General features: G+C 36.6%; 1 protein-coding gene across 1 annotated transcript in view; it reads left to right on the top strand.

Annotated features, from left to right (window-relative positions):
* Positions 1-296: 296 nt before the first annotated feature.
* The window catches only part of atrnl1a (attractin-like 1a), a 250528-nt gene continuing 227194 nt past the window's right edge, over positions 297-23630 (top strand). The window contains exon 1 of the mRNA XM_081351271.1: positions 297-1042. Within this exon, the coding sequence (XP_081207397.1) occupies positions 699-1042 (344 nt within the window). The 5' untranslated portion in view covers positions 297-698. The remainder of the gene's footprint in view (positions 1043-23630) is intronic.

The following is a 23630-nucleotide window of genomic DNA, read 5'->3' as shown; positions in this document are numbered from 1 at the left end:
TATGACCTTGACAAAAAAAAGTCTCTTAGAACTTCGATACCTTGCCTCAATATACCTAGAATGCACAGACCACAACTTTTATGACCCGCACGAGCACGACGCGCGCAAGTTCTCTAGACAAATTAATAGAGCGCTGTCACTTTAAATGTTAGGACGACTAGGAGTTTCCCATCCTACTATGAGAAAGGACTGGCTCTTGAATATTAATTGAATCACGTGACCGATTGGGCGCGCCAGGAAGGTTACCAATCAACGCTAGCGTAATCTACTTAATATTCATAATCCAAACCTTTTCCGTAGTAAGATTCGTCATTTCGCTCTGAGCTCAGCTGGAGCACCAGGGAAGGGAACTGCACATTGTTTTGGATAGGAGTTGAGCTGTCATTCCCCTCCGAGTGCATCTCTGAGAGAAACAAAGGCGAAACGGCAACAACAGCACGACTTATTGCCCGGAAACGCATGCTCAAATCATGCAGTTATTTTTGCGACTATGTTGGCACAGTTTACGAACATAACTGCACATCTGTATCTCATATGTCGCTATTTTTGGAACGATATAAATGATATGGTTTTGGCATTTTTTGGAATAACGCGCTGCGTACAACCTCGAGAACAGACTGGAAAAAGTTCCTTTACATATTTGGTTTCCAAATTCCTGCATGGTGGCAATGACAACAAACTACACATTGTAGCAAACCATGAGGAGTGTTTCGCTGCTCTGTAAAGAATTCAGATTTAAAAACCTGAAGTCTAATGAAGACTGTAACCTTATCTCTATGCTTAGATCAGAGGAGAACGGGAGGATGGATTTTGGCAGAAGAACGTCTCCAGCCTTCTCCACGAGGTGTTTCCTATTTAGGACCGAGGAGCTCAGGACGTACCTTTTCACGTTTGTGATGTTTTACCTGTTAATATGCACTGAGGGATCATATTCCAAAACCTGTGATAAAAACTGCATCTTTGGAAGATGTATCAATGGAACTTGCGTCTGTGACCAGGGATGGGCTGGAGATCAATGTCAACATTGCCAAGGGAAATTCAAGTGAGTAACGCTTTTCCCTCCGGGTAACAGGTTCATTGTTTGCAAACACCGTTTACATGGGTCGTTAGCAGTACATTAAGGCGGATAACAAGAGTGTGGAACTGGAAAAGCTTTTCCCTTCTTGGTTAAGTGTTTGCCTTACTGTTATTAAGAGCGCAAAGGCCAGAAATAAGCGTTTTCGTTTTTTTAGCCACTTTCCTCTTGTTGTTGCATACAGGCTACAGCATATATTCAGAATGGAATTATATATATATATATATATATATATATATATATATATATATATATATATATATATAAAATCCAATATAAAATATGGATTTTTTTTTATTAATCCAAGATAAAATGGATATATATCCATATAAAAAAGAGCTTTTAACGTTTATAGAACCTTTGCATTGCTCAAAAGATTCTTTATAGTGGAACAAAGGTTCTTTATGTTATTAAAATGTTCTTTACACTATGAAAAATAAAATGGTTCTTTTAGGAACTGTTCACTGAAAGGTTCTTTGGGGAACCAAAACGGTTCTAGCATTGCTGAAAAAAAAAAAAAACCTTTTGGAACCTTTATTTTTAAGAGTGTATCTTAATAGTCAGATACTGAGTCTAGGATTCATGAAAGGGACAACAAGCGTGACGTGTTGTCAAGTCAGAAGACATTGTAGAGAACTCTTCATCATGTCATATAACTCATAAGAAATGACACATTTTTATCAATAAAATTATCAAGCATAACAAATGGTATAGGTAATGCGATTGTGGATTCCAATCAGGTCTAAGTTGAAGTTTTCTTCTGCTGAAATGTATGTGGGAGAACTCTTTTGACTGAACCATAGTATAAAGAAATCTCCAATGGGATATAGGCTATGGAGAGCAAATTGAGACCTTGGTTTTGTGTAAGTCTTCTGCCTCTCAGATATTTCTCCTAAGAAACCAACCAGAGTAATCTCATATCTCATAATAATTGCAAAAGAGGTCTTAATATCAGAAACTGCTCAGATTTGCTCAGAAAACCTGCAGTAAATAACATTTCTTATCACATTTAGCCAAAACCAGATTGTCTGGCAAATTCACATTACTTTTATAGCGCTAAACTCTTACCTTATGTCCACAGTTGTTTCAATTGTGTTTATTTTATTTCTCCCAAGGAATTTAATTATCAAATATAACTGAGAACTCAATAAAATATCCTGCTCTATGAATGAGCATCTCTGAGAATTGTATTCTCAGTGTTTTAAACTTAATGCACATTAAGTAGTTGAATTTAGAGGTATACTTACATTGGTGCTTGAAAATGGTTTCCTCAAGTTCAAATACATTGTGCTCAAGTAAGGGATAATGATGTGGTGTGTTTGAGCTGGCCCTGTGATTCTGCTCTCTTTGAAGAATCGGCCATGCTGATTATGTACAATCATGTGTAAGTGACATGTTATCTTTTGCAAACGGAAAGTGGTACTTTTGGCTGTAGAGGAAGTGTGAAAATAGGTAGACTCCTATGCCTTGTTTTCAGCAGCACTTTCATCCAAATTTGGGCAGTCTAATGCTGTACTTTATATCTCAAAATAGTTGCTAGAACATTATGGGCATGCAGTGTCACTCATCAGAGTGCATTCTGGGGAGGTGAGCAGCTTATAAAGAGGATCTGACCTTGTATTTCCCTTATCTTTGAAAATCTCCACAATGTCTATTTCATTTCAAAATGCCTTGTAATCTGCCAGAGAAGTGCTTGTCAGTCAGAGATTTAAGGGAAAGTTCACCAAAAATGTACGCACTCTCATATTAATCCAAACCCATATGAATTTCTGGTTACACTTTATTTTAAGGTGTCATTGTTACAGTGTAATTATATATTTAAGTACTGAGTAAGCAATTACATGTACTTACTATAGGGTTAGGGTAGGATTAGGATTTGGTTTAGGGTTAGTTGCATGTAATTATGCATAATATATTATTATTACTATGGTAAGTACATGTAACATATGTAACAAGGACACTGTAAAATAAAGTCTTACCGAATTTCTTTTTACTGTGGAACACAAAAGGAGAAATTCTAAAGCTTTTTACTGAAGAAGAATTGCATAATTTTTGTTATGCAGATACTATGGGGATGCTTTCAAGCTGACTTTTTATTTTTTAAGTTCCACAATAACTTTCAGTGCAGAAAGAGACCAAAATTTTACTTCAAGTCTTTTAATGAAAGCCTTGCCAATGCATGTCATTGTGCATGATTATTACGGACGGACAGACATACAGATAGAAAAATAGTTCTGGAGTAGTTAAATAGTAGATAGATAGAAAAGGAAAGGATGTGTTAATCTGAAACCATTGTGAGATAGTTTGCAATACCTAACTCTACCTAATTGTGACAGATAGATAGATAGACAGACAGACAGACAGACAGACAGACAGACAGACAGACAGACAAAGAAATGATGCGTTACTGAAACCAGTGTATTTTTAGGAATGTGATACCTAACTCTACTTAATTGTGAATTACTGACTGACAGACAGACAGACAGACAGACAGACAGACAGATAGATAAATAGACAGATGGATAGCTAGATAGACAGACAGACAGACAGACAGACTGTGATGAGACCTTGAAGTTGTCTTGCATCATTGTTTTTACTGTTCTTATACTGTTCTTTATGCATTTTATAATATTTACATGGGTTTTTTATATTTCCTGTTTTAGCAGAGCAGGCATGGCCTGAAAGAGAGCACAGACTGTATGGGAGCACTGATTTGCTGAGCACTGAGCGCACTGCAACTCTGGCCTCCATAGTTGAAGAGTTGGTAGTGTGTTAGTACCTAACAGTTCTAGTTTTTAGACAGTTTTTATTAATAACCTGCTTTATTTCTGATCTTAACCAAATTTATTTGCACATTCATGTGATTCGTCATTTCGGTGATGTTAGTGTTTAAAAAGTATATTATTAAGTTGCCTTCCTTATTGTAGTTTATGAAAAGGGCTATAAAAATAAAAATGAAGTGACTTGGGAAAATTTACTTAAAATATACTTAAACTTTACTTTCTGGAAACATTGCAGATTGTGGTTCCTGCATGGAGTTTACATGGCTTCATGCTTGACATTAATTATTTAGAAATGTGTTATGCATGTCTCGCTGTAGTGGCTTGCTTTTGGAGTAAAAATGAACTAGCTGTTCTCCAGTTATAATTTATTTACTTCATCCTGGAACATATTTAGTTGTCCTGAGGGAGTCAAAAATAGCTTCATAAAGATATTTCAGAGATATTCTCCTGCTGATGGACTTTTCTGTGGGCACTCTGCCAGTGGGAAATCATGTAATGCCTTACTTAACGCCCCATCTTAAAAGAATAGAACAGGAAGAAGATGTGAAATGTGAATCTTAGACCTTCAGGGGTCACAGTGGATGGCAGAATTTTCTCATTAAATTGCATTTCCTCTCATTTAGACCACTAATATTGTTATGATTGAAAATTTGTGTCAGTACTATTGAAAGTGGAGCTGAATGCACAATGATAATCATGCTTCATATTTTCTTTGCTTGTTAAAAGCATATTGTTGCAGTTATCATCAGAGTTCTGGTCAATAAGAAAGGATAGTTACTTTTATTAAACATAATGAAAATGCAGAATAAATGCAATACAATGCAAAATGCACATCTAGCAATACATTTGTTGTTGGATCAGATAGCCTACTAAATTAACTAAATAAAGCAAATAGATGTACAATATGAAAGTCAGTTTCAAACCCTGGCCAATAGGGTAATTTTGATTACTATAATAAATATATAAGCATCTGTATATTTTTGCCCCGTTTCACAGACAAGGCTTAAGCCTAGTCCCAGACTAAAATGCATGTTGGAGCTGTCTTAACTGAGACATCTTAAAATATGCCATTGTTTTGTCTCAAGATGCACACAGTAATGTTTTGTTTTCTAAGGCATGTTTAAAAAGCTAATTAAATTAATTAATTTATTAAATAATGTCCATATGTCCAGAAATGACCAGTTCTAAAATAATACACATCATGCAGATAGCCTACATCATGTATTTATTTAGGTAGAAACAATGATATAATTTAAGAAGTTTTGTGATCATAAAGATAACAATATATAGAAAATGTGGCAGTTGTGTATGATGGTATCTTGAGGTAAAGTTGTGGATGCTGTACACTGGTGGTGGGTGAGGAGAAGACCCCCTGATATGATTGTAAATTGCTTTGGGTGTAGTAGTACATAGTAAATCGCTATATAAATTCATTTCATTTCATTTCATTTCATTTCAAGCTAATGGAAAATAATTAGCCTATAGTTGCTGTTCATAACATTTCAAGCAACAGATAATCATGTGTGTTTCATCTGATATATCTGGAGTACAAGATTGTGAGATGTATTTGTGGATGATTGGCTAAAGAGATGTGTCTTTAATCTAGATTTCAATGGGGAGTGTGTATGAGTCCTGAACTCAATAGGTAACCAGAGATGATAAAATTAGTGTTATATGATCATATTTTCTTGACCTGGTAAGAACTCTTGCAGCTGCATTTTGGACTAACTGTAGCTTGTTTATTGAGGATGCAGGACAACCACCTAATGCATTATAGTAATCCAGAGGTGTGAATGCATGAATTAGCTTTACTGCATCAGAAGCAGAAAACATGTTCTATAGCTTAGCAATGTTTCTGAGATGGAAGAAGGCTGTTTTTGTAACATGAAATATGATTTTCAAAAGCCGCTGTCTAATATAACACCCAGGTCTTTAACTTTATCTTCTAAGAGATTCTCAGGTTTTTGGTTCAATAAGTAATACCTCAGTCTTATCCAAATTTAATAGAAGAAAATGACTGGTCATCCAATATTTTATATTTTTAACACTGTCAACTTGGATAATTTAGAGATTTCATCTAGTCGTAATGAAATATAATATCATCATATAGTATAAAAAAACTAATTCCATGTTTTCTAATAATGTTACCAAGGGTCAGCAAGTATATTCAAAATCAGAGGGCCTAAAACAGACCCTTGCGGCACTCCATAATTTATTGACGTTAACTTGGATAATTCACTTTTTAAATAAACAAAATGGTAATAGTCTGATAGTTACAATCTAAACCACCTTAAATCCTGTCCCTGTATATCAGCGTTATTTTGTAGTCGATCTGTAAGTATGTCATGATCTATATATTGTTGAAACGCAGCACTAAGATTAAGTAAAACTAATGTTGAGATGCAGCCTTGGTCAGAAGCTAGAGGTAAGTCATTTGTAATTTTAATAAGTAAAGTGCAATTTCTGTAGCCTGGCAAGCCAGACCTACATCAAGATGTTAGGTCTGGAAACTCACCATAGATGCGGTTTAATCCGAGGGGCGGGATAAACGGCTGTCTTTCAAAGTCCCTCTGCACGCAATAGGACAGCGCTTCAACCAACCAGAGCGTTTTCCCAACAGCCGAGCTAGTTGATAGATTCAACTTTTGCCATATCTGGCCGGCAAAACGACGAACACATCTTCCTTTTTTTAAGAATGACTTAAGTGCCGTTCTTTGCTCTTTTCTCAAAGAAAAACTTAACTCCAGAGTCCTCCAGAGTCGCGGCCAAAGCCGATTCGAAAGACTGTTCTCCAGCAGCAGCCGTCATTCTTTGTTTTCAAGTAGCAGCAGGTAACTGTCGCAACTCTGTCGTCATATGTTAAGCCCGCCCCGCCTACTCTATACGCGACGTGATTGGCCTGACCCCATTTAGGTTTTTGCAGCTCGAAAGTCTATAGAGAGTTGCTAGACTGCCCTGGCTGCAAAATACATTTTGCTGCCACTAGGGTGCGTCTAGATTTCTAGGCTACAATTTCTGTGCTATGATGAGGCCTGAATCCTGACTGAATTTTTTTTTCATAGATATAATTTTTTTTGCAGCACAACTAAGCAGACACAACTTTTAGTATTTTAAACATAAATGGAAGATTTGAAATGGGTCTGTCATTTGCCAATTCATTTGGATCTAGTTGTGGTTTCTTAATGAGAGGCTTATTAACTTACAGTTTGAATGGTCTTGGGATATGACTAGGGATGTCAATTTTCACAAATTCCTATGATCGATCGTCATTTAAATTAACGATCAATTAATCGATTAATCGTTAGCCGTAATACTGCGATATGCGTCTACTGCAGTGGCTATGGCCAACAGCATGACAGGGTGTGCAAATGCTGCTCAGAACGCTATAATCCTCACCAAATCAATGAGAATGGTTTTAAATATAAATAAAGGGCTAATAGGATTGTAAAATGTTTCGATGTGATTGATAATTAAATTAATTATTTAATAATCAAATATAACTACTAATACAACGTGTCACCAACGCCGCCTCATATTCGCTTAGAATGTGTGACGCGCTCTTCCTGGAACAACTGCACGCGCTGAATGAATCTGCTACCGTTTCAACTGGAGCACTTTGCTAGCACGTTATTTATCTAAAAGAAACGCATCCTATATGAGATTAATCAGATATATTAAAAATAAACATAATATTACAAATTATATCTGCACAAAATGACGCAAATTCATGCACAAGTGAACTTGAACTTAGTTAACGTTACGTGCTATTCATTCAGAACTACTCATGTTGTGGACGCGCGCTTCCTGGAGCAACGCGACACGGCAACTAAACCCAAATAATTCACAATGTTTTATTACAATATTGTTCTCTTTATAATGTTATGTAATATTACAGTCCCAATAGTCATTATTAGTCGTGCACTGCCGTTTGAGCTGCGCGCGCTGAAGCTGACGCTTTACTACAGAGTTAATTCTTAACCAAATGCATCCAATATGAGATAAATCAGATATAGATAGGCCTACACAAAATAAAAAGTATAACAACTTACATTTGCACAAAACAAAAGGCTGCGAATGCACACGCAAGCTTATAGTCATGATGAAGGTGTAAAATGGTCCCAAACATAACTCCGGCGCGCTCGCTTTACATGTTTCGCGGTTGAGCAGCGCACACGCGCATGAAGACCTGCTTAATCGATGATCGATAAGTTTTATCGATTAAATGTATTATCGACAATTAATCGATCGTCGATTAATCGTTGACATCCCTAGATATGACCCAGAGATATAGACTCTTCTGCTACAGGTAACAACTCTTTCAGTAATTTAGTGGGTATTGGACCTAGTAAACATGTTGTTTGTTTAGATGTAATGATAAGTTTATTTAGCACTTCCTGTCCTATTGCTGTAAAGCACTGCAGTTAAAACGCCAACAAAGGTTGTACATTTACAATTGTTTTGTCTGATGCTTTTAATTTTCTCAGTGAAGAAATTCATAGTCTCTACTACTACTACTCCTAAACTGTGATGGAATATTCAGTTCAGGTGACGTCTGTTTATTTGTTAATAATCTAGCCACTGTACTAAATAAAAACCTTGGATTGGTTTGGTTATTTTCTACGAGTTTGTGAAGATGCTCGTCCCTGGCTGCTTTTAGAGCCTTTCCATGCAATTCTTTTTTTTTTTTTTTTTAACAGCTTTTCCTTTTTAGTACACATCAATAAGCATACATAAATGAGTTGGTAAAAAAAAAAAAAAAAAACACCACTAACAACATTTGTCCTTCTGTAACCAGAGGGGGAGATTCATTTTTTCCGTAGAACATATTTGACTTACAATGGATGAAAAAAGATCCACATCAGGATGGTTTCTTTTGAGCCAACATTTAGTGACAGCTTTTTTGTAGGCGACCAGACAGATCTTCAAGAGGTATCACTTTTACTCAAACCCTCCGGAGTAACCCAGATGAACATATTGGGAAATGACAGCCTTATATCCTGCACATTAATTGTCCCACCCTTACCCAAAAAGGCTGAATATGCGTACGTAACCAGAAAATGTGGGCTGAGTCAGCTTTTAATGAACCACACTCCCTCCAGCAAGGGTGTTGTAATCCCAGAAGGCAGAGATTTTTGCTTTGGTGTTATAAAAAATCTAATCAGACTCTTTCATCCAAAATTGCTCCAAAACAATGAGTTTCCCAAGCATGTAACCATACTTCCTCAGGTATATCCTCCCATCGTTTTTTAACATAGTCAACTGAATTTTTATTCATTAAGAAGATAGTGTTTATGTGGCAGGCAGGACAAGGCCGAGGGTCGTTAGAGAACGGCACGAGGCCTCATATCTCACAGAGGAGCTACGGAAGCATTAAAGGAGGAGCGGCGATAGTTAAGGACGAGAGAGGACCAGGCCTAATTTAACTAAGGCCTAATCATGGCTTAATCTAAGGCACGTCTGTGAAACCAGGCCATATAGTATAATATTTCAATAATGTAGGCTATTAAACAATACATAACAAACATGTTTGTTTTTGTTGTGCTTGATGTTTGTCAAGTAATTTAGTCATATTATACACAATTATGTCGTCTCTTTCTGCAAATCTTCATTGTAATTCATAACCCTGTTGATGACCTCAGATGTATTTTTAGAGGGTTTTGCGTGAATGTGTGTATGGATATGCAGTGTTATGAGAGGATGTTAGTCGGAGCACTGCAAAGTCACTCCCAGTTCTTTCATGTGAAACTGTCCTTTAGTGACAGTGTCCTTCTGCTGATCTCTCGGAGTGCGTGTTGTTTATATGACCATCTGTCCATTACAGGATAAACTAATCCATCTGAAATGGAAAAAAGCCCGAAATGGACATTCTCCAGCTGCCCCACCTTAAACTTTATCCCATACACACTTTACAGTTTTTGGCAGTGTGTGTGGTGTTTGACTGGGCTACTTTTTGTATGCTAATGTGTGGTCAGCTTTATTTTTACTTACATTTATGTATTTGTTTAATGAAATAATATAAAATCTAGTGATACTAGACTAATTGGATGATATTTGTGATTTTTGGAGATAAAAATATTGGCAATGTCTCCACTTGGCCGATTAACGTTACACAATCCTGACTGCCCCTATTTATTAACAATTCTTATTTTCTGTTTTCTAATAAAACATTTCTAATAAAATTGTATGTGATACAAGTTCTGTTTTCAAATATATTTTTGAGTAAATTGAGTAAATATAATGTTAATTTGTGCATTTAATTGCAATTAATCTGTGTGTGTGTGTATATACTGTATATATGTGTGTATATATATATATATATATATATATATATATATATATATAAATTAATATGTTATGTATAAATATATAATCACTATTTATATAATCAATATAAATAGGCCATACTGTATATTTATATCTCACTGTTTATGTTCATCCCTAATCCGCTGTCATGTTTCACATAAAACTGTACAGCAGATGCTAATAGCTTGTATGGCAGCGCCTCTTAATACGGTTGCGTTCATGCAGTGTTTTGTTTTTAACGAGCATGACAGCCACATTCTTTAACCGAACAGACACCTGTACATTTTCAGGACTCAAAACTGCATTCCCGACAAACCCGCGCTGAATAAACGTAACCGCACTGGACAACTAGTTGTCTGGCTGGCACGTCATATAATGTGAGAGCCACAGTGAACTGTATAATCATGATGGGTTTAGTTTACTCATGGAGATGGAGAAATGATTTGCATTCATCCAAACGCTGTCAATCCCAAACAGTGACTGAATGCAGCCATCATGGACATTTGTATTACTGATAAATGGTTTTTCATTCTTGGCACTTCATTTTTTCATGTTGGCTTGTTTTTGTTTTTGTTTTTATGATGAAATGTTTGAATAAAACATTGAAAGATTAATGGCAGATGTTACGGTTATTATTTATTAGTAGGTTAATAACTAAAGGATTTATCGGCTGATTAGAAAATAATTAGATTAATCTTAAAACTAATCAATTGATTAATTGACTAATTTTAAAAATAATCGATAGATTAATCGACCGTCAAAATAATTGTTAGTTACAACCCTACTATTTACTATATATAATATTAAATTATTTATTAAGATTTATTAATTTTATTTTTTTAATATATATATTGCTGTTATTTTAATTTTATTTTTTAGTTAAAAATTTTAGTAGATTTAAAGAATTTTTTTTTATTTAAATTGTATAAATGGTAAGATTAAAACCACTTTCTTTTAATTTTAGTAAGTTTGCACCCTGCTTTCTTGTCAACAGCCTTTGAAAAACCTTTATAGATTAACAATCGCTAAAATCTGAGTAGATGCTTGACCTCGACCACTCATATCCTAGAGTAGTATGCCACACACTGTTCTGCGTTTTGACTTCAGACTGGTTAAAGACGGTTCCTGCGTCTGTTCTGCTGTCTGTCTTTGTATCTCCTTATGCCATTCACTGTTGATTCTTTGATATTTCTCAGTCTTTCAGTCTGTCTCACTATGTCAAATGTTTCTGTTTCTATTTTGTATCAGCTGTCTTAGGTCTCTGACTGTAACCTCTGCTCTGTCTTTCTTTAGTCTGGTACGCTTGTACCTTTGTGCATTTGAATGTGTATAGAGTCAGGATTGTGCAGTTATATTTCTGTGTGCAACCACATTTTATAAGACATGCAATTTGAAAGACATGCTTGTGCACCATTCAGAATTTGATTGAGAATTATAGTTCAGTTAATTCACTAAATTTATCTTAGTTATTTTTAGAGATCAACATATATTTATTTTTTTTTATTTTTTTTTATAACCGATACTGATACCGATTATTTGTAAGCTCATCAATGTCTTGTAACCAACAAGCAGGACCGATATTTAATGTTTTACTTATGCTTTGGTTAAATTTCAGTTTAATAATATCACAATAATAAAAACATAACATGTTTGTTTTTATTTTATAACTGCAGCAGCAACAATAATATTAACAATAGGCAAGATAATTGACAAAGTGTAATCGGTATATTTACAATAAGGTTCACTAGTTAACATTAGTAAATGTATTAACTAACACAAACTAACAATGAGCAATACATGTGTTACAGTGTCTATTAATCTTTGTTAATGTTAGTTAAAGCTGATGCAGTCCGTAGCTTTTTTGGGTTAAAAATTATCCAAAATACTTTTTTGAACAAGTACATAACCAGCCAGTGTTCAAAACTATCTGCTTGCCGTATCTCGATTCAAAATGATAAGCCTGTAATAATGTTTTTAATTCCAGTGGTACTGGTGGATTTCCGCGGGAAATTCGAGTGTTACGTTCCACGCGTGTTTTGTTTTCAGTGATCTGTGCACGTTAGTGTACTTCACACGTGTTGGCTGTTGTGCTCATTATCTCTTCTCTGTCTCTAGCCCACTCTCTCTGCTCGCAGGTTGCTGTGATTGGCCGAGTCGGACGTCAGTCATCATTAAGGCGGCGCTTGGGAGCCAATCGGAGGCCGTCCAGCTGGTTTAAAAGGATGGCTTGTTCATTCATGCTTTCTCTCTCGATCGCGAACTGAACTCTTTGTAGTGGACTGAGCTCTTGGTAGTGGAATGAGTTTTCTGTCGCGAACTGAGCTCTTTGTAGCGCAATGAGTTTTCTGTAGTGAATCGAGTTCTTGTCTCTGCCCGCGAACTGAGTTGTGTGCCATGTGCTTTGTTCTTTGTTCTTTGTCTCATGTCTTTGCGTCTTTACGTCACATCTGTACACATAAAGAAGGTGTCTCAGCTAGTAGGCTATATTGCGTGTGAGGATGTTGGAGGTGGAGATTTATAGCCTTTTCTCACAGCACTTGATATAAATTTAACTTATCAATTTGATGGCGGATCCAGAAAGGTTCAAACGACAATCACCAGTGACAACTGGAGATTCACCCGTAGTAAAACGCGAAAGACTTCGGAGAAAAAATGAGACTGCAACCGGGCCATGCGGATAAATATCGGAAGGGCATTAAATGTAGTCACGCAATGCTGATGTTGTTAACATTAACAATTTGAGAACAAAGTATAATTTGCATGGTTTGACATGATATGATAAGCGATCGTTAGATTTAATCGGCACGATTTACTGGAATGCTTTTTCCCCTTAGTTGGTCAGAGCAAAAGTGGATGTTACTTACTTGTTCAGACGTCATTTTCCGGTGATAATTCTTATGTTGGTCATACAGTACTTCCAAAAAGTAGAATCTGTGATTGCGAATGACAGTATCCACACCGGCGTGGTGATTGACAGCCGCTCATTCTCCTCAAAACATGGGATTCATCCGCGCTGTGCCATGCCGAGGCACAACGCACGTAAAAATGATAATTCCGCGAATAACTGCAATTGCAGATTTCGAACAGAGATGGCGACAAAGAGGAAAAACTGCGGACTGCAGCTTTAATAAAAATAAAGCTGTTTGTTCATGTTAGTTCAGTGCATTAACTAATGTTAACAAATACAACTTTTGATTTTAATAATGTATTAGTAAATGTTGAAATTAATATTAACTAAGATTTATAAATGCTGTAGAAGTATTGTTCATTCTACATATTGTTCACTCAACTAATGAACCTTATTGTAAAGTGTCACCGTGTAATCTATTCAAATGGAGAGCTTAAATAAATAACAAGGGAGTCTAAGTTTGCATTCATGTAATATTTCATTTTAAACTACAGTTTGCTAGGAATGTTTAGGTGTTGTTTATAGACTATATTCAATTCTCATGTTTAAATAATAGCTCTTAATCCTCCATCCCATTCCGGTGAAATATTAAGTGCAGTGCTGCATTCAGGGTGAGGTCACTTCTGAAGGCTTCTGACCTGTACTGTGTTTGCTTTACTGAGTCTCTGGTGTGTTTTCCAGTGCTCCTGCTGGGCTTGTTTTGATCGTCTATGCTAGAATACATCCTCTGCTCCATTCCTCCCATCCTCCCTAGTCCTCTTTCTGTCGCTCTCATCTTCTCTCCTCAGGCTCTCTTTTTCACATTCACTACAGGGGTGACATTTCAAGAGAGTAGAGAAGGATGGTTCATGTTAAGTTCAACACAAAACCTGCATGTGAACTCTGCATTTAATTATCCCTCCTTATCCAGTTGTTTTTTTCACTTGCTGTCTTTTGATTTTTTTTTTCTGTAGATCTTGCACTTTTCCTCAGCTTTAACCTTCATATTTTAATTAATGCATACCATATGGCTAAGGAACATATGGAATACTACTGATATATTCACAATGATTTTGCTGGCATTATAGGATTAAGTAGAGTATTGCAATGATAACTTCAGTCTTTCTGTATGTCTCCTATCTGTCTATCTGTCTATAGATATAGACAGATATTAATATATATATATATATATATATATATATATATATATATATATATATATATATATATATATATATATATATATATATATATATATATATATATATATATTATACACCATGTTCACCTATTATCTTTTCTTTTTGCCTCGACCTTTTGGCTGTTTTTAACTAATAATTTTCAGCCCTGTATAATCTTTTTGTCTTGGCCCTTTGACCTTGTGTTTTGTCTTTTTTCGCCTTCTCACTGTTTTTCTCTTCCTACTCTAACAACTGCATCTGTGTGCAGCCAGTATCTGTTTGTCTCTTTCCCTTTTCCTCTCATGGTGAAATGACCGCAGTCTGACACAGAGAGCATGTCCGTCAGTCAGTCAGGATCCCCGTGGGATTGTCCTCGACTCTATGATATCACCTCGCAGGCATGATTCTGAAAGCTCTGTTCAGGGTGTGGTGCTCTGGACGCCACAGCGCGCTTTGATTATTTGAGTTGAACTCTGGGTCTGCTCTTGGCTGACTGCAGAGCGGCATCAGTATACATGAGCTCTAGTTTACACAAACTGTGTCCGATTCCTCACAGCAGGGCCAGATGAGCAAGGCTAAGAGGCCAGGCCTGATGTCTTTAGGGACGTAATCCCTCATCCTCAATGGCAGTCTTACAGTTTGGGAGGCGTTCAGCATTTAGTGGCTCCCCGTAACTTCATATAAACGTGTTTGAGTTAACACTGATCCCCTGGAATATGCATTTGTTGGGATGATTTTGTGTGTTCAAGTGGAGAAAAATAAGTAACAGTAAGTTTAGGGGATGTTTGCTCTGTCATTTATTTATTTATTTATTGCTGAACACGTCAGACATGCACGTCATGCTGCCTGGGGTTGAGTTATGGAATGATTTTCCGGACATTTTTCAAAAGGAATTGCAAATTGTATTTGCAATTGCGTTTTCCAATTGTGGACGCATAAAATGTGACATAATCCAAACGCAAATGCAAATCGCGCATTACCGTTTGCATTTTCGTTTAAGCGAACGCACAGTGACTGCCAAATTTAAAATGGAAATGCAAAGTCCGTTTGCAACTGTGTTTCCCATATCTTATGAGTCTTGACCCTGTCATATTTAAATAGCAATTTCAATTACCACGTCTGCTTTTTCACTTTCTCAGCGTCGCGTATGTAGCCAGCCAAAACTCAAATGAAATCGCAATTCCCTTAGTATTTCCATTTCCGATGCCTTACACGGAAACCTGTCAATCAGCGTCAAGGGTGGGATTATGCTATGGGGCGTGTTTGTGTTGGGACGACGTCACCCACAGTCGACGGTTAAGAGGTGATGCCCTGAACAGATAGATGCCGATTTATTTTAAACAATGGAGGTAGTTGGTGAAATTGTGGAGGACCTTATGATGCTCGCGCAGCAAGTTGATGACAGTACATCCTCTACAGATGTCCTCTTACTCAGAAGCCATTTCATTTTGGATAAGTTAAATGTTTTCGTGGCCTTGACCAACAGCAACATCAGTAATGTTGTCTTCGCCAACCTCAGTGAAGTAGCTAATAGGCTTTTTGTGAAGGACAGGACAACTAAAGAACCTGGACGTCCTTTACTGGACATACCACAAGAGATGAGTGTCGGTGCTAGGTCTCACCCCTTCAAATAAGTGTTCTCAATTTGCGAAATTCAATAAAAAATGCTGTCTGTTGCAGTTAAACCTGTGTGTGTGTGTGTGTGTCACAAGCGGATTTTGATTGTAGGTGGGCCTCCAGAAAACTGGATGGACCAGTTAAAATAAGCCAAAAAAAAAAAAAAAACGGGCTCCCCTTCATCTACGTTTCAGTGCTTTTCTGCGGCACTGAGGACAGCGACTAACTAGCCTACCTGAATTTAATGCGTAGTTAGCATAGGTTTAAAAAACAAACCGGATTTTTTTGCTGCTTTTTTAATACAATTACAATTTAATTTAATTTATTGTTTAATAAAATTATAGGCTTATTATTTTTTTAGTTTATTAACAGCAACAACAGCTGTAAAGATGAAGTTGACGATCGTCATCTCCGTATAGTGAACGCGCCTATAGAGAGAAATGCACATCATGGATTACATAATCAGAGAGTAGCCTTTTTCTTTTCGTTTTAAATTGTTAAAAAGACATTTTGGGCTTTCTTAAGATATATTTCATGTCTGTGAGGCATACTTGAGTTTCGTTAAGTTAGGATGAGATGCGCTCCTGTTCACGAGCAATGCAATGACCGCGCGCGCGCCTCCATGATTTTATTGTCTGCTATATTTCCTTTTTAATTTATTAAATCCAGGCAATAAAAAAATTATTGGTTGATAAAAAAATTATTAAAATTAAGATACAATTTATACAAAACGAAATTCACTTAAAAAGGCTTTCTACAAAACAAAAAGTGGTCAAAATCATGTCTGACCCACATCTCTCGATATATTGCGCATCCTATCTTACTCGTGCGGTTCACTTTTCATAATCAACATAGATGAAAAAATAACATTATAATATTTTAACAAATATGAAACTAAATGAGCTTATTTAATGGCTACAACACGTATAGAATACAGACTCTCTATTTGTACAAATTGCTGCACATTCATTTTATTCTGAATTTTGCACGCTTAAGTTGAAAGGCATTTTGCATGCATAGTAAAACATATCTGCAGCATTTATCAAGTTCACTGTTAATTATCTGTTATTAATTATTATCTTAATGAATAATGTAACAAGGACGAAGCATGTAAACTGCGTTGTTTAGAATGGAATGGATCGCAAATAGATCCGAATGAAGAAACGTACAAAACCATAGTAGAAATGGATGGACCCGGGCCTAAAATGTAGCGCCGCGGCTGGTGTGTGTGTGTGTGTGTGTGTGTGTGTGAGAGAGAGAGAATGTTTGTTCCATTTTACATTTATGGTGTAGTCAATTTGTTTAGATTTATGTGGGATTTAATCATTTTAAATTAATCTCAACTGTGAAATGGACAAAAACAAAATTATACATAGGCTACTTTCAGACCAATTAAATCAAACCCAGGTTTTTTTGTGTGTTTAGACAAATAATGTAACAAAAGTCACAAAATTCCATGACACTGAGATAAGGGAGATATGTTTTTTTTGAATGGGGGGGGGGGGGGGATATCAAATGAGATCCAGAACCCAAAGACAACATGAGGGTTTAAGAAATATTCATTTTAAACTAAACCAAAACCAAATCTTTATCTCAGTGTCATGGAATTTTGTGACTTTTGTTACATTACCTACATCTGTAGAGGATGTACTGTCATCAACTTGCTGCGCGAGCATCATAAGGTCCTCCACAATTTCACCAACTACCTCCATTGTTTAAAATAAATCGGCGTCTATCTGTTCAGGGCATCACCTCTTAACCGTCGACTGTGAGTGACGTCACGTCCCAACACAAACACGCCCCATAGCATAATCCCACCCTTGACGCTGATTGACAGGTTTCGTGTAAGGCATCGGAAATGGAAACACTAAGGGAATTGCGATTTCATTTGAGTTTTGGCTGGCTACATACGCGACGCTGAGAAAGTGAAAAAGCAGACGTGGTAATTGAAATTGCTATTTAAATATGACAGGGTCAAGACTCGTAAGATATGGGAAACACAGTTGCAAACGGACTTTGCATTTCCATTTTAAATTTGGCAGTCACTGTGCGTTCGCTTAAACGAAAATGCAAACGGTAATGCGCGATTTGCATTTGCGTTTGGATTATGTCACATTTTATGCGTCCACAATTTGAAAACGCAATTGCAAATACAATTTGCAATTCCTTTTGAAAAATGTCCGGAATATCATTCCATATTGAGTAATGTGACATTTGTGGTTTAAAGTGCAGTCGACTCACGCTTCTCTAGAACCATGGTTGCTGTTGTAATAACTGCCAAAACTGTCTGTTGGATTTTGTGGCATTACAGAGTCATATCCAATGACGAAGTAAAAAGTTATTATGTATGTGTCACTACTAGATAGTACACAATTAAGTATTAGTTTTCAACAAGTTTGGATACATTAACAGAAGATAACATGAACTAACAATAAACAATACTCTTATAGCCTTTTTAATATCTTTGTTACTTAATTTCTACACATCCATTTTTAAAATGAAAATGCAGGAACTACACAAAAATTGATGTAGTATTTAATTTGAAGCAATTTTTCCACAAACAATTACAAAAAAACAGCAAGTAAGTAGAAAGACTGAAATGGTATTTATTTTCTTGTATAATGTACTCCAGTATTTTTTGTTTTATTTACAACTTAAAAAAACAGTATGTTTAAAGTACATGTCAAAAGTTTGGAAACATTAAAATTTTTTAAAGTCCCCTTGAACCAGAAGATGCGACCAGCATTACTTCAGTGTTGTGACGTATCATAGCAGACTGATGGATGGAGGGGAGTTGTTAAGGATATTCAACCCAAGCCATCAAACTGACGTCATCAGAGAAGGAATGCCATTCTAGAGCAAATTTTCAGATTTTGATTAAAGATTGCCACAACAAACTATTTTTTATGTGTATTAACTTGCACGGATTAATTGTTCACCACAAGACTAGTTATGTGTGCTAACAAAGTAAATAAGGTCAATTTTGATTTCATAATGACCCTTAAAGCTACAATATGTATTTTTTTCGCCAATAGGGGTCGCTAACCTCTTATAATAATAAAGGCGTAGGTTGATGACGCAGTGATAAGCAGAATGATGGGACTTGCTGTCATGCTGATGGATCTAATAATGTTTATGGATGAGTGAAAACATTCATGTTTTTTAACATGACTGTGGTATGAAGCAGGTCGCGATTGCTAATAAGAGACAGATATCAGCGCCACACGCAAGTCCCGCGGATATAAAGGATTAAGGACATTTAATTCTACCGAACTACCCGCAAATGCTGAATTACTACTCACACAGGTCAGATTAACTTGTGAGGTAACGCGCATGTTTTATGTACATTTGCTCACCTGTCTAATATAGTACATGCAAGTCGTGACTTGTGAAGCTCTGTCAAGTCCAAGTTAGTCGCGGACGTGGAGCTCTCGGCACCTCGAAAACGCCATGCTGATATTGATCCTCGTTTTAGTTCTCCTTTTGTCCCACAGTCTGCTTGCCATGGTCCATAATGTTTGAACGAAACAACAACAGCGTGCCGCTAGACGTTAAGCACTACGCAGTTGTCCACGTCTGTCGCCATGGTTACTATGGCAGTAAGCGGAAACCAGGGATAACGCGTATATTACATCATTGACTGGCGACAAGTGAACAGGGAGGGGCAATTTTTTAAATTGTGAATTTCTCTGAATTTACAAATTCTTGGAAACATTTAGGATAATAGAAGTACACAATTGAAAGAAATATATAACACCGTGCAAGTGGTATTTGGATATTTTGATACAAAATTCTTACATTATTGTACCTTTAATATTTTTGAAATAATCTTTAATTTTTTCTTATCACAAATACAGTAAAACAGTAATATTGTGAAATATTATTACAAATTAAAAGAACTGTTTTCTATTTGAATATATTTTAAAATGTAATTTATTCCTGTGATGACAAATCTGAATTTTCAGCATCATTACTCCAGTCTTCAGTGTCACATGATCCTTCAGAAATCATTCTGCTGATTTGATGCTCAGGAAACATTTCTCATTATAATTATTATCAATGCTGAAAACAGTTGTGCTGCTTAACATTTTTGTGGAAATGGTGATAGCTTTTTTCAGGATTCTTTTATGAATAGAAAGTTCAATTAACAGCTTTTATTTGCATTTATTAAATGTATTTATTAAATGTATTAAACCATTTATTAAATAGAAATCTTTTGTAACATTATAAATGTTCACTGTCACTTTTGCTCAATTTAATGCATCCTTGATGAATAAAAGTATTAATTTCTGTCTTTTTTGTAATCATACCACAAATGTCTGAATGGTATTTTTGTTTCCACAAAAAAGTTAAGTAGCAAAAACTGTTTTCAACATTGATAATAATAATCCATTCAGAACTTCAAAACATTTTTTCTGCATTAGATAAGGCAATGGTTATTTATTATTTTAATTATAATAAAGTATGCTTGTTTTTTTGTTTTGTTTAAATTGTGAACATAGCTGCTTTAATAACAAATAATTTATTAGGGATGTGTAAGTTGTTGCTAGGCAAAACGTAACTTGAAGTTATTTCATGACATTCTATTTAAATGTGTTTTTAAAGAAACATACATCTCCTTAGCCTTACCTTGGAGTTTGTTCACCCTACTCCACCTATGAGTAACATTGACCCTAACATCTGCTATTGTATTCATTTTGGGTTTGAAACAAAATGAGGGTGAGTAAATGATGACAGAATTTAAATTTTGTGTGAACGATCCCTTTAACTAACACTTGACTAGTTATCTTTTATCGTTTATATTAGCGATGTCCTGGCCACATTGATCACACAGTAAATCTCAAATGCTGCCAACACAATCCTCATGAAGCAGTTTTTTAATCCTGAGCTGTAATCCAGCACAGTACAATCACAGTGGCAGCTCCTCTCATTAGGGAGATGGAACAGCAGACTTCAGCACTAATCGCTGTGATCTGTGTTTGTGATCCAATACCCAACCATGCTCTGTTTTGAAATGCCACAGTGTCTGTCCTGTGTGATCCTGGTGGGTTGAGTTACTCATGACTGTTGTTGTCTGAAGATGACATCAGTGGCAGAGAAAAGTGCATAAATAACCATTGCTGTGCAAACATTTCAACATCACTCTTGGGCTTGGTGATGTTCTCCACACTTGGAGCATCAAGCTCTGTTTTAGCTCTTACTATATACTTGTGGTCTGTTCACCACTAAGGGCTTTACAGGAAAACAGTAAATGTTCATTTTACACTTAGACATAGTCTCACTCTAAACCGCTTTCAAAGACCTCACCCACTAATTACCACTTTTACAGTCTCTCTGTGTCTGCATCAGAACACTTCTACTCCAGTCTGGTTTTTATTTATAAGATGGGTAATTTTGGATGACAGCCTGTTTATCTCTGTCTGTTGGTTTGGTTTGGACTAAATGTGCTTAGACCTAACTATAAAGTCTATACTTGATAAATATTGTTTTAAAAACAGCGTGTTGTGCTGAACTATGTTGGATGTGTAAGGGTACGTTTACACAACAACGATGTGTTAAAAAACGGAAAAAAAAACAATCCTTTTTTTGTTTTTCACGTAGAGACGACAGCGTTGTCAAAATGATCCCCGTTCACCCGGATCTGCAAAAATGACAAAAAATGCTGTATTATGCATGCCAGGCCAGTAGTTGGCAATGTCACTTTGTAAAGAAACACTATGCTCCTATAGAGTAATACGCACGTTTTCACAAATTCACCTTTTTGTGGTTTACACGGATACGATAACGCTATCGGTGTACGCTGAAACCGGTGTTCAAAATTTTGCATATTCAGGCCCCCAAAACACCAATGCCATGTAAATGAACCGCCACAACTTTTTTTAGGTTAACCCATTTTTAGTTGAAGTCCGTGTCGTGTAAATGGCCCCTTAAATTTCTCCTCTTTTGGAACCAAATAAAAGACACATTTTTCTCTGAGGATTAAGGTGTAAACTACCTCCTGTTTTTGTATAACTTTGGATAACCTCTGAGAAATCTCATCCTACCAACTCAGCAAAAAAAGAAATGGCCCATTTTCAAATATTTTAAATATAATGTTGTAAAATCCAAATAAGCTTTACAGATCATTATTGGAAAGGGTTTAAAGGGATAGTTCACTTTGAAATTAAATTTTGGTATGTTTTAGCTTACCTCAAGGGCATCCAAGATGTAGGGGTCTTTGTTTCCGCAGTAGGTTCAATTTTGATATTTTTAGGTCAAACCGTTCTAAACGTCGGTTTAAACATCCCGGATAAGCGCAAATTAGTACCATTTCTATTAGCCATCTTACCTATAATCTCTGTTCTGTGTAAACAATGAGTGACGTTACACGCGCAAGAGATCATTTCCGGCGCTTTCCGGCACTTGCGCAGACCGAAGCGCCCGCGCCCTCAGATCACTTGGACGTGGCTGTGTACAAGAGGTAAAAACGATATAAATACTGTTCCTTTTCTCACACAAACCGCTCGTTTCGTGTCTTAGGCCATCAATGTGTACTTACATTTACGAGTCATTAAATCATGTTTAATTTGGACTTCTCTGTGCATGCTCTTTGAGGTGGTGACCATAGACCTGCATTATATGACTGACAGACAAGAAAGGTTTGACCTAAAAATATCAAAATTGAACCTACTGCGGAAACAAAGACAGACACCTACATCTTGGATGCCCTTGAGGTAAGTTAAAACATACCAAAATTTAATTTCAAAGTGAACTATCCCTTTAAACAATGTTTTTAATGCTTGTTTAGTAAAGCATAAACAATTATTGCACATGCACCTGTGGAACAGTTCTTAATACACTAACAGTTTACAGGCAGTAGACTATAAAGGTCACAGTTGCAATAGCTTAGGGCATTAAAAAGAGCTGTCTATTGACTCTGAAAATCACCAGAAGAAAGATGCCCAGGGTCCCGGATCACTGATCACATCTATTTCTGGGATGAAACTCTAAATGGCGCAGGCTGATAGGTACTATCAGCTCATTTACTCATTTACTAACTCATCATTATCTACTATAGCACAGCTGATTGGTTGCTGTTGCATTAGCGGCCAACGAGCTGCAGCTCAACACTGAAACAAATACCGGTGTGTTGCTGTTAGCTGTATGCAGCGCGCTTTCAGAAACCCTCCACCTTCCCCAGCTCCATCTGTATAGATCTGCTAAGGGGCTTAAATCATGTATGTTACATGTACAGCAGCAGCAGCATGTCTTGCATGCTCACAGCAATGTCTGTGAACGTATTGGCAGTAGCAAGTCTTGGTACTTGCTCTGCAGCAGCAGCAGTGTAGCAGATCTATTCCGTCAATACCATATCCATTACCATGCCAATCTCCCGAGAGTTGTCATGACAGAACTGCATGAACATGCCACAGACCTGCTTAAGGGGGGCATGAGGACATCAGATGTGGCCAGAGCAATACACTGCTATGTCCATAATGTAAGACGCCCAAGACAGTGCTACAGGGAGACAGGAAGGACAGCTGATCGTCCTTGCACTGCCAAACCATGTGTAACCATATGTCCCTCCAGACATGTTAGAGAACTTGCAAATGCCTCTCACAGCAAGAACTGGCAAATCTGATGCAGTCCATGAGGATCAGATGCACGGGAGTACTCTGGTGGACACACTAGATACTGACTTCTACTTTTGATATCAACCCTGCCCCCCTTTGTTCATGGACTCATCATTATTCCATTTCTGTTCATCAAATGTCTGTGAAATTTGATGAACAAATCTCATACAA

This window comes from Scardinius erythrophthalmus, assembly GCF_964197995.2.
Source record: "Scardinius erythrophthalmus genome assembly, chromosome: 21".
NCBI classification, from domain to species: domain Eukaryota; kingdom Metazoa; phylum Chordata; class Actinopteri; order Cypriniformes; family Leuciscidae; genus Scardinius; species Scardinius erythrophthalmus.
Note: the sequence above shows the minus strand (reverse complement) of the source record. Positions and strands in the feature narration are given on the sequence as shown.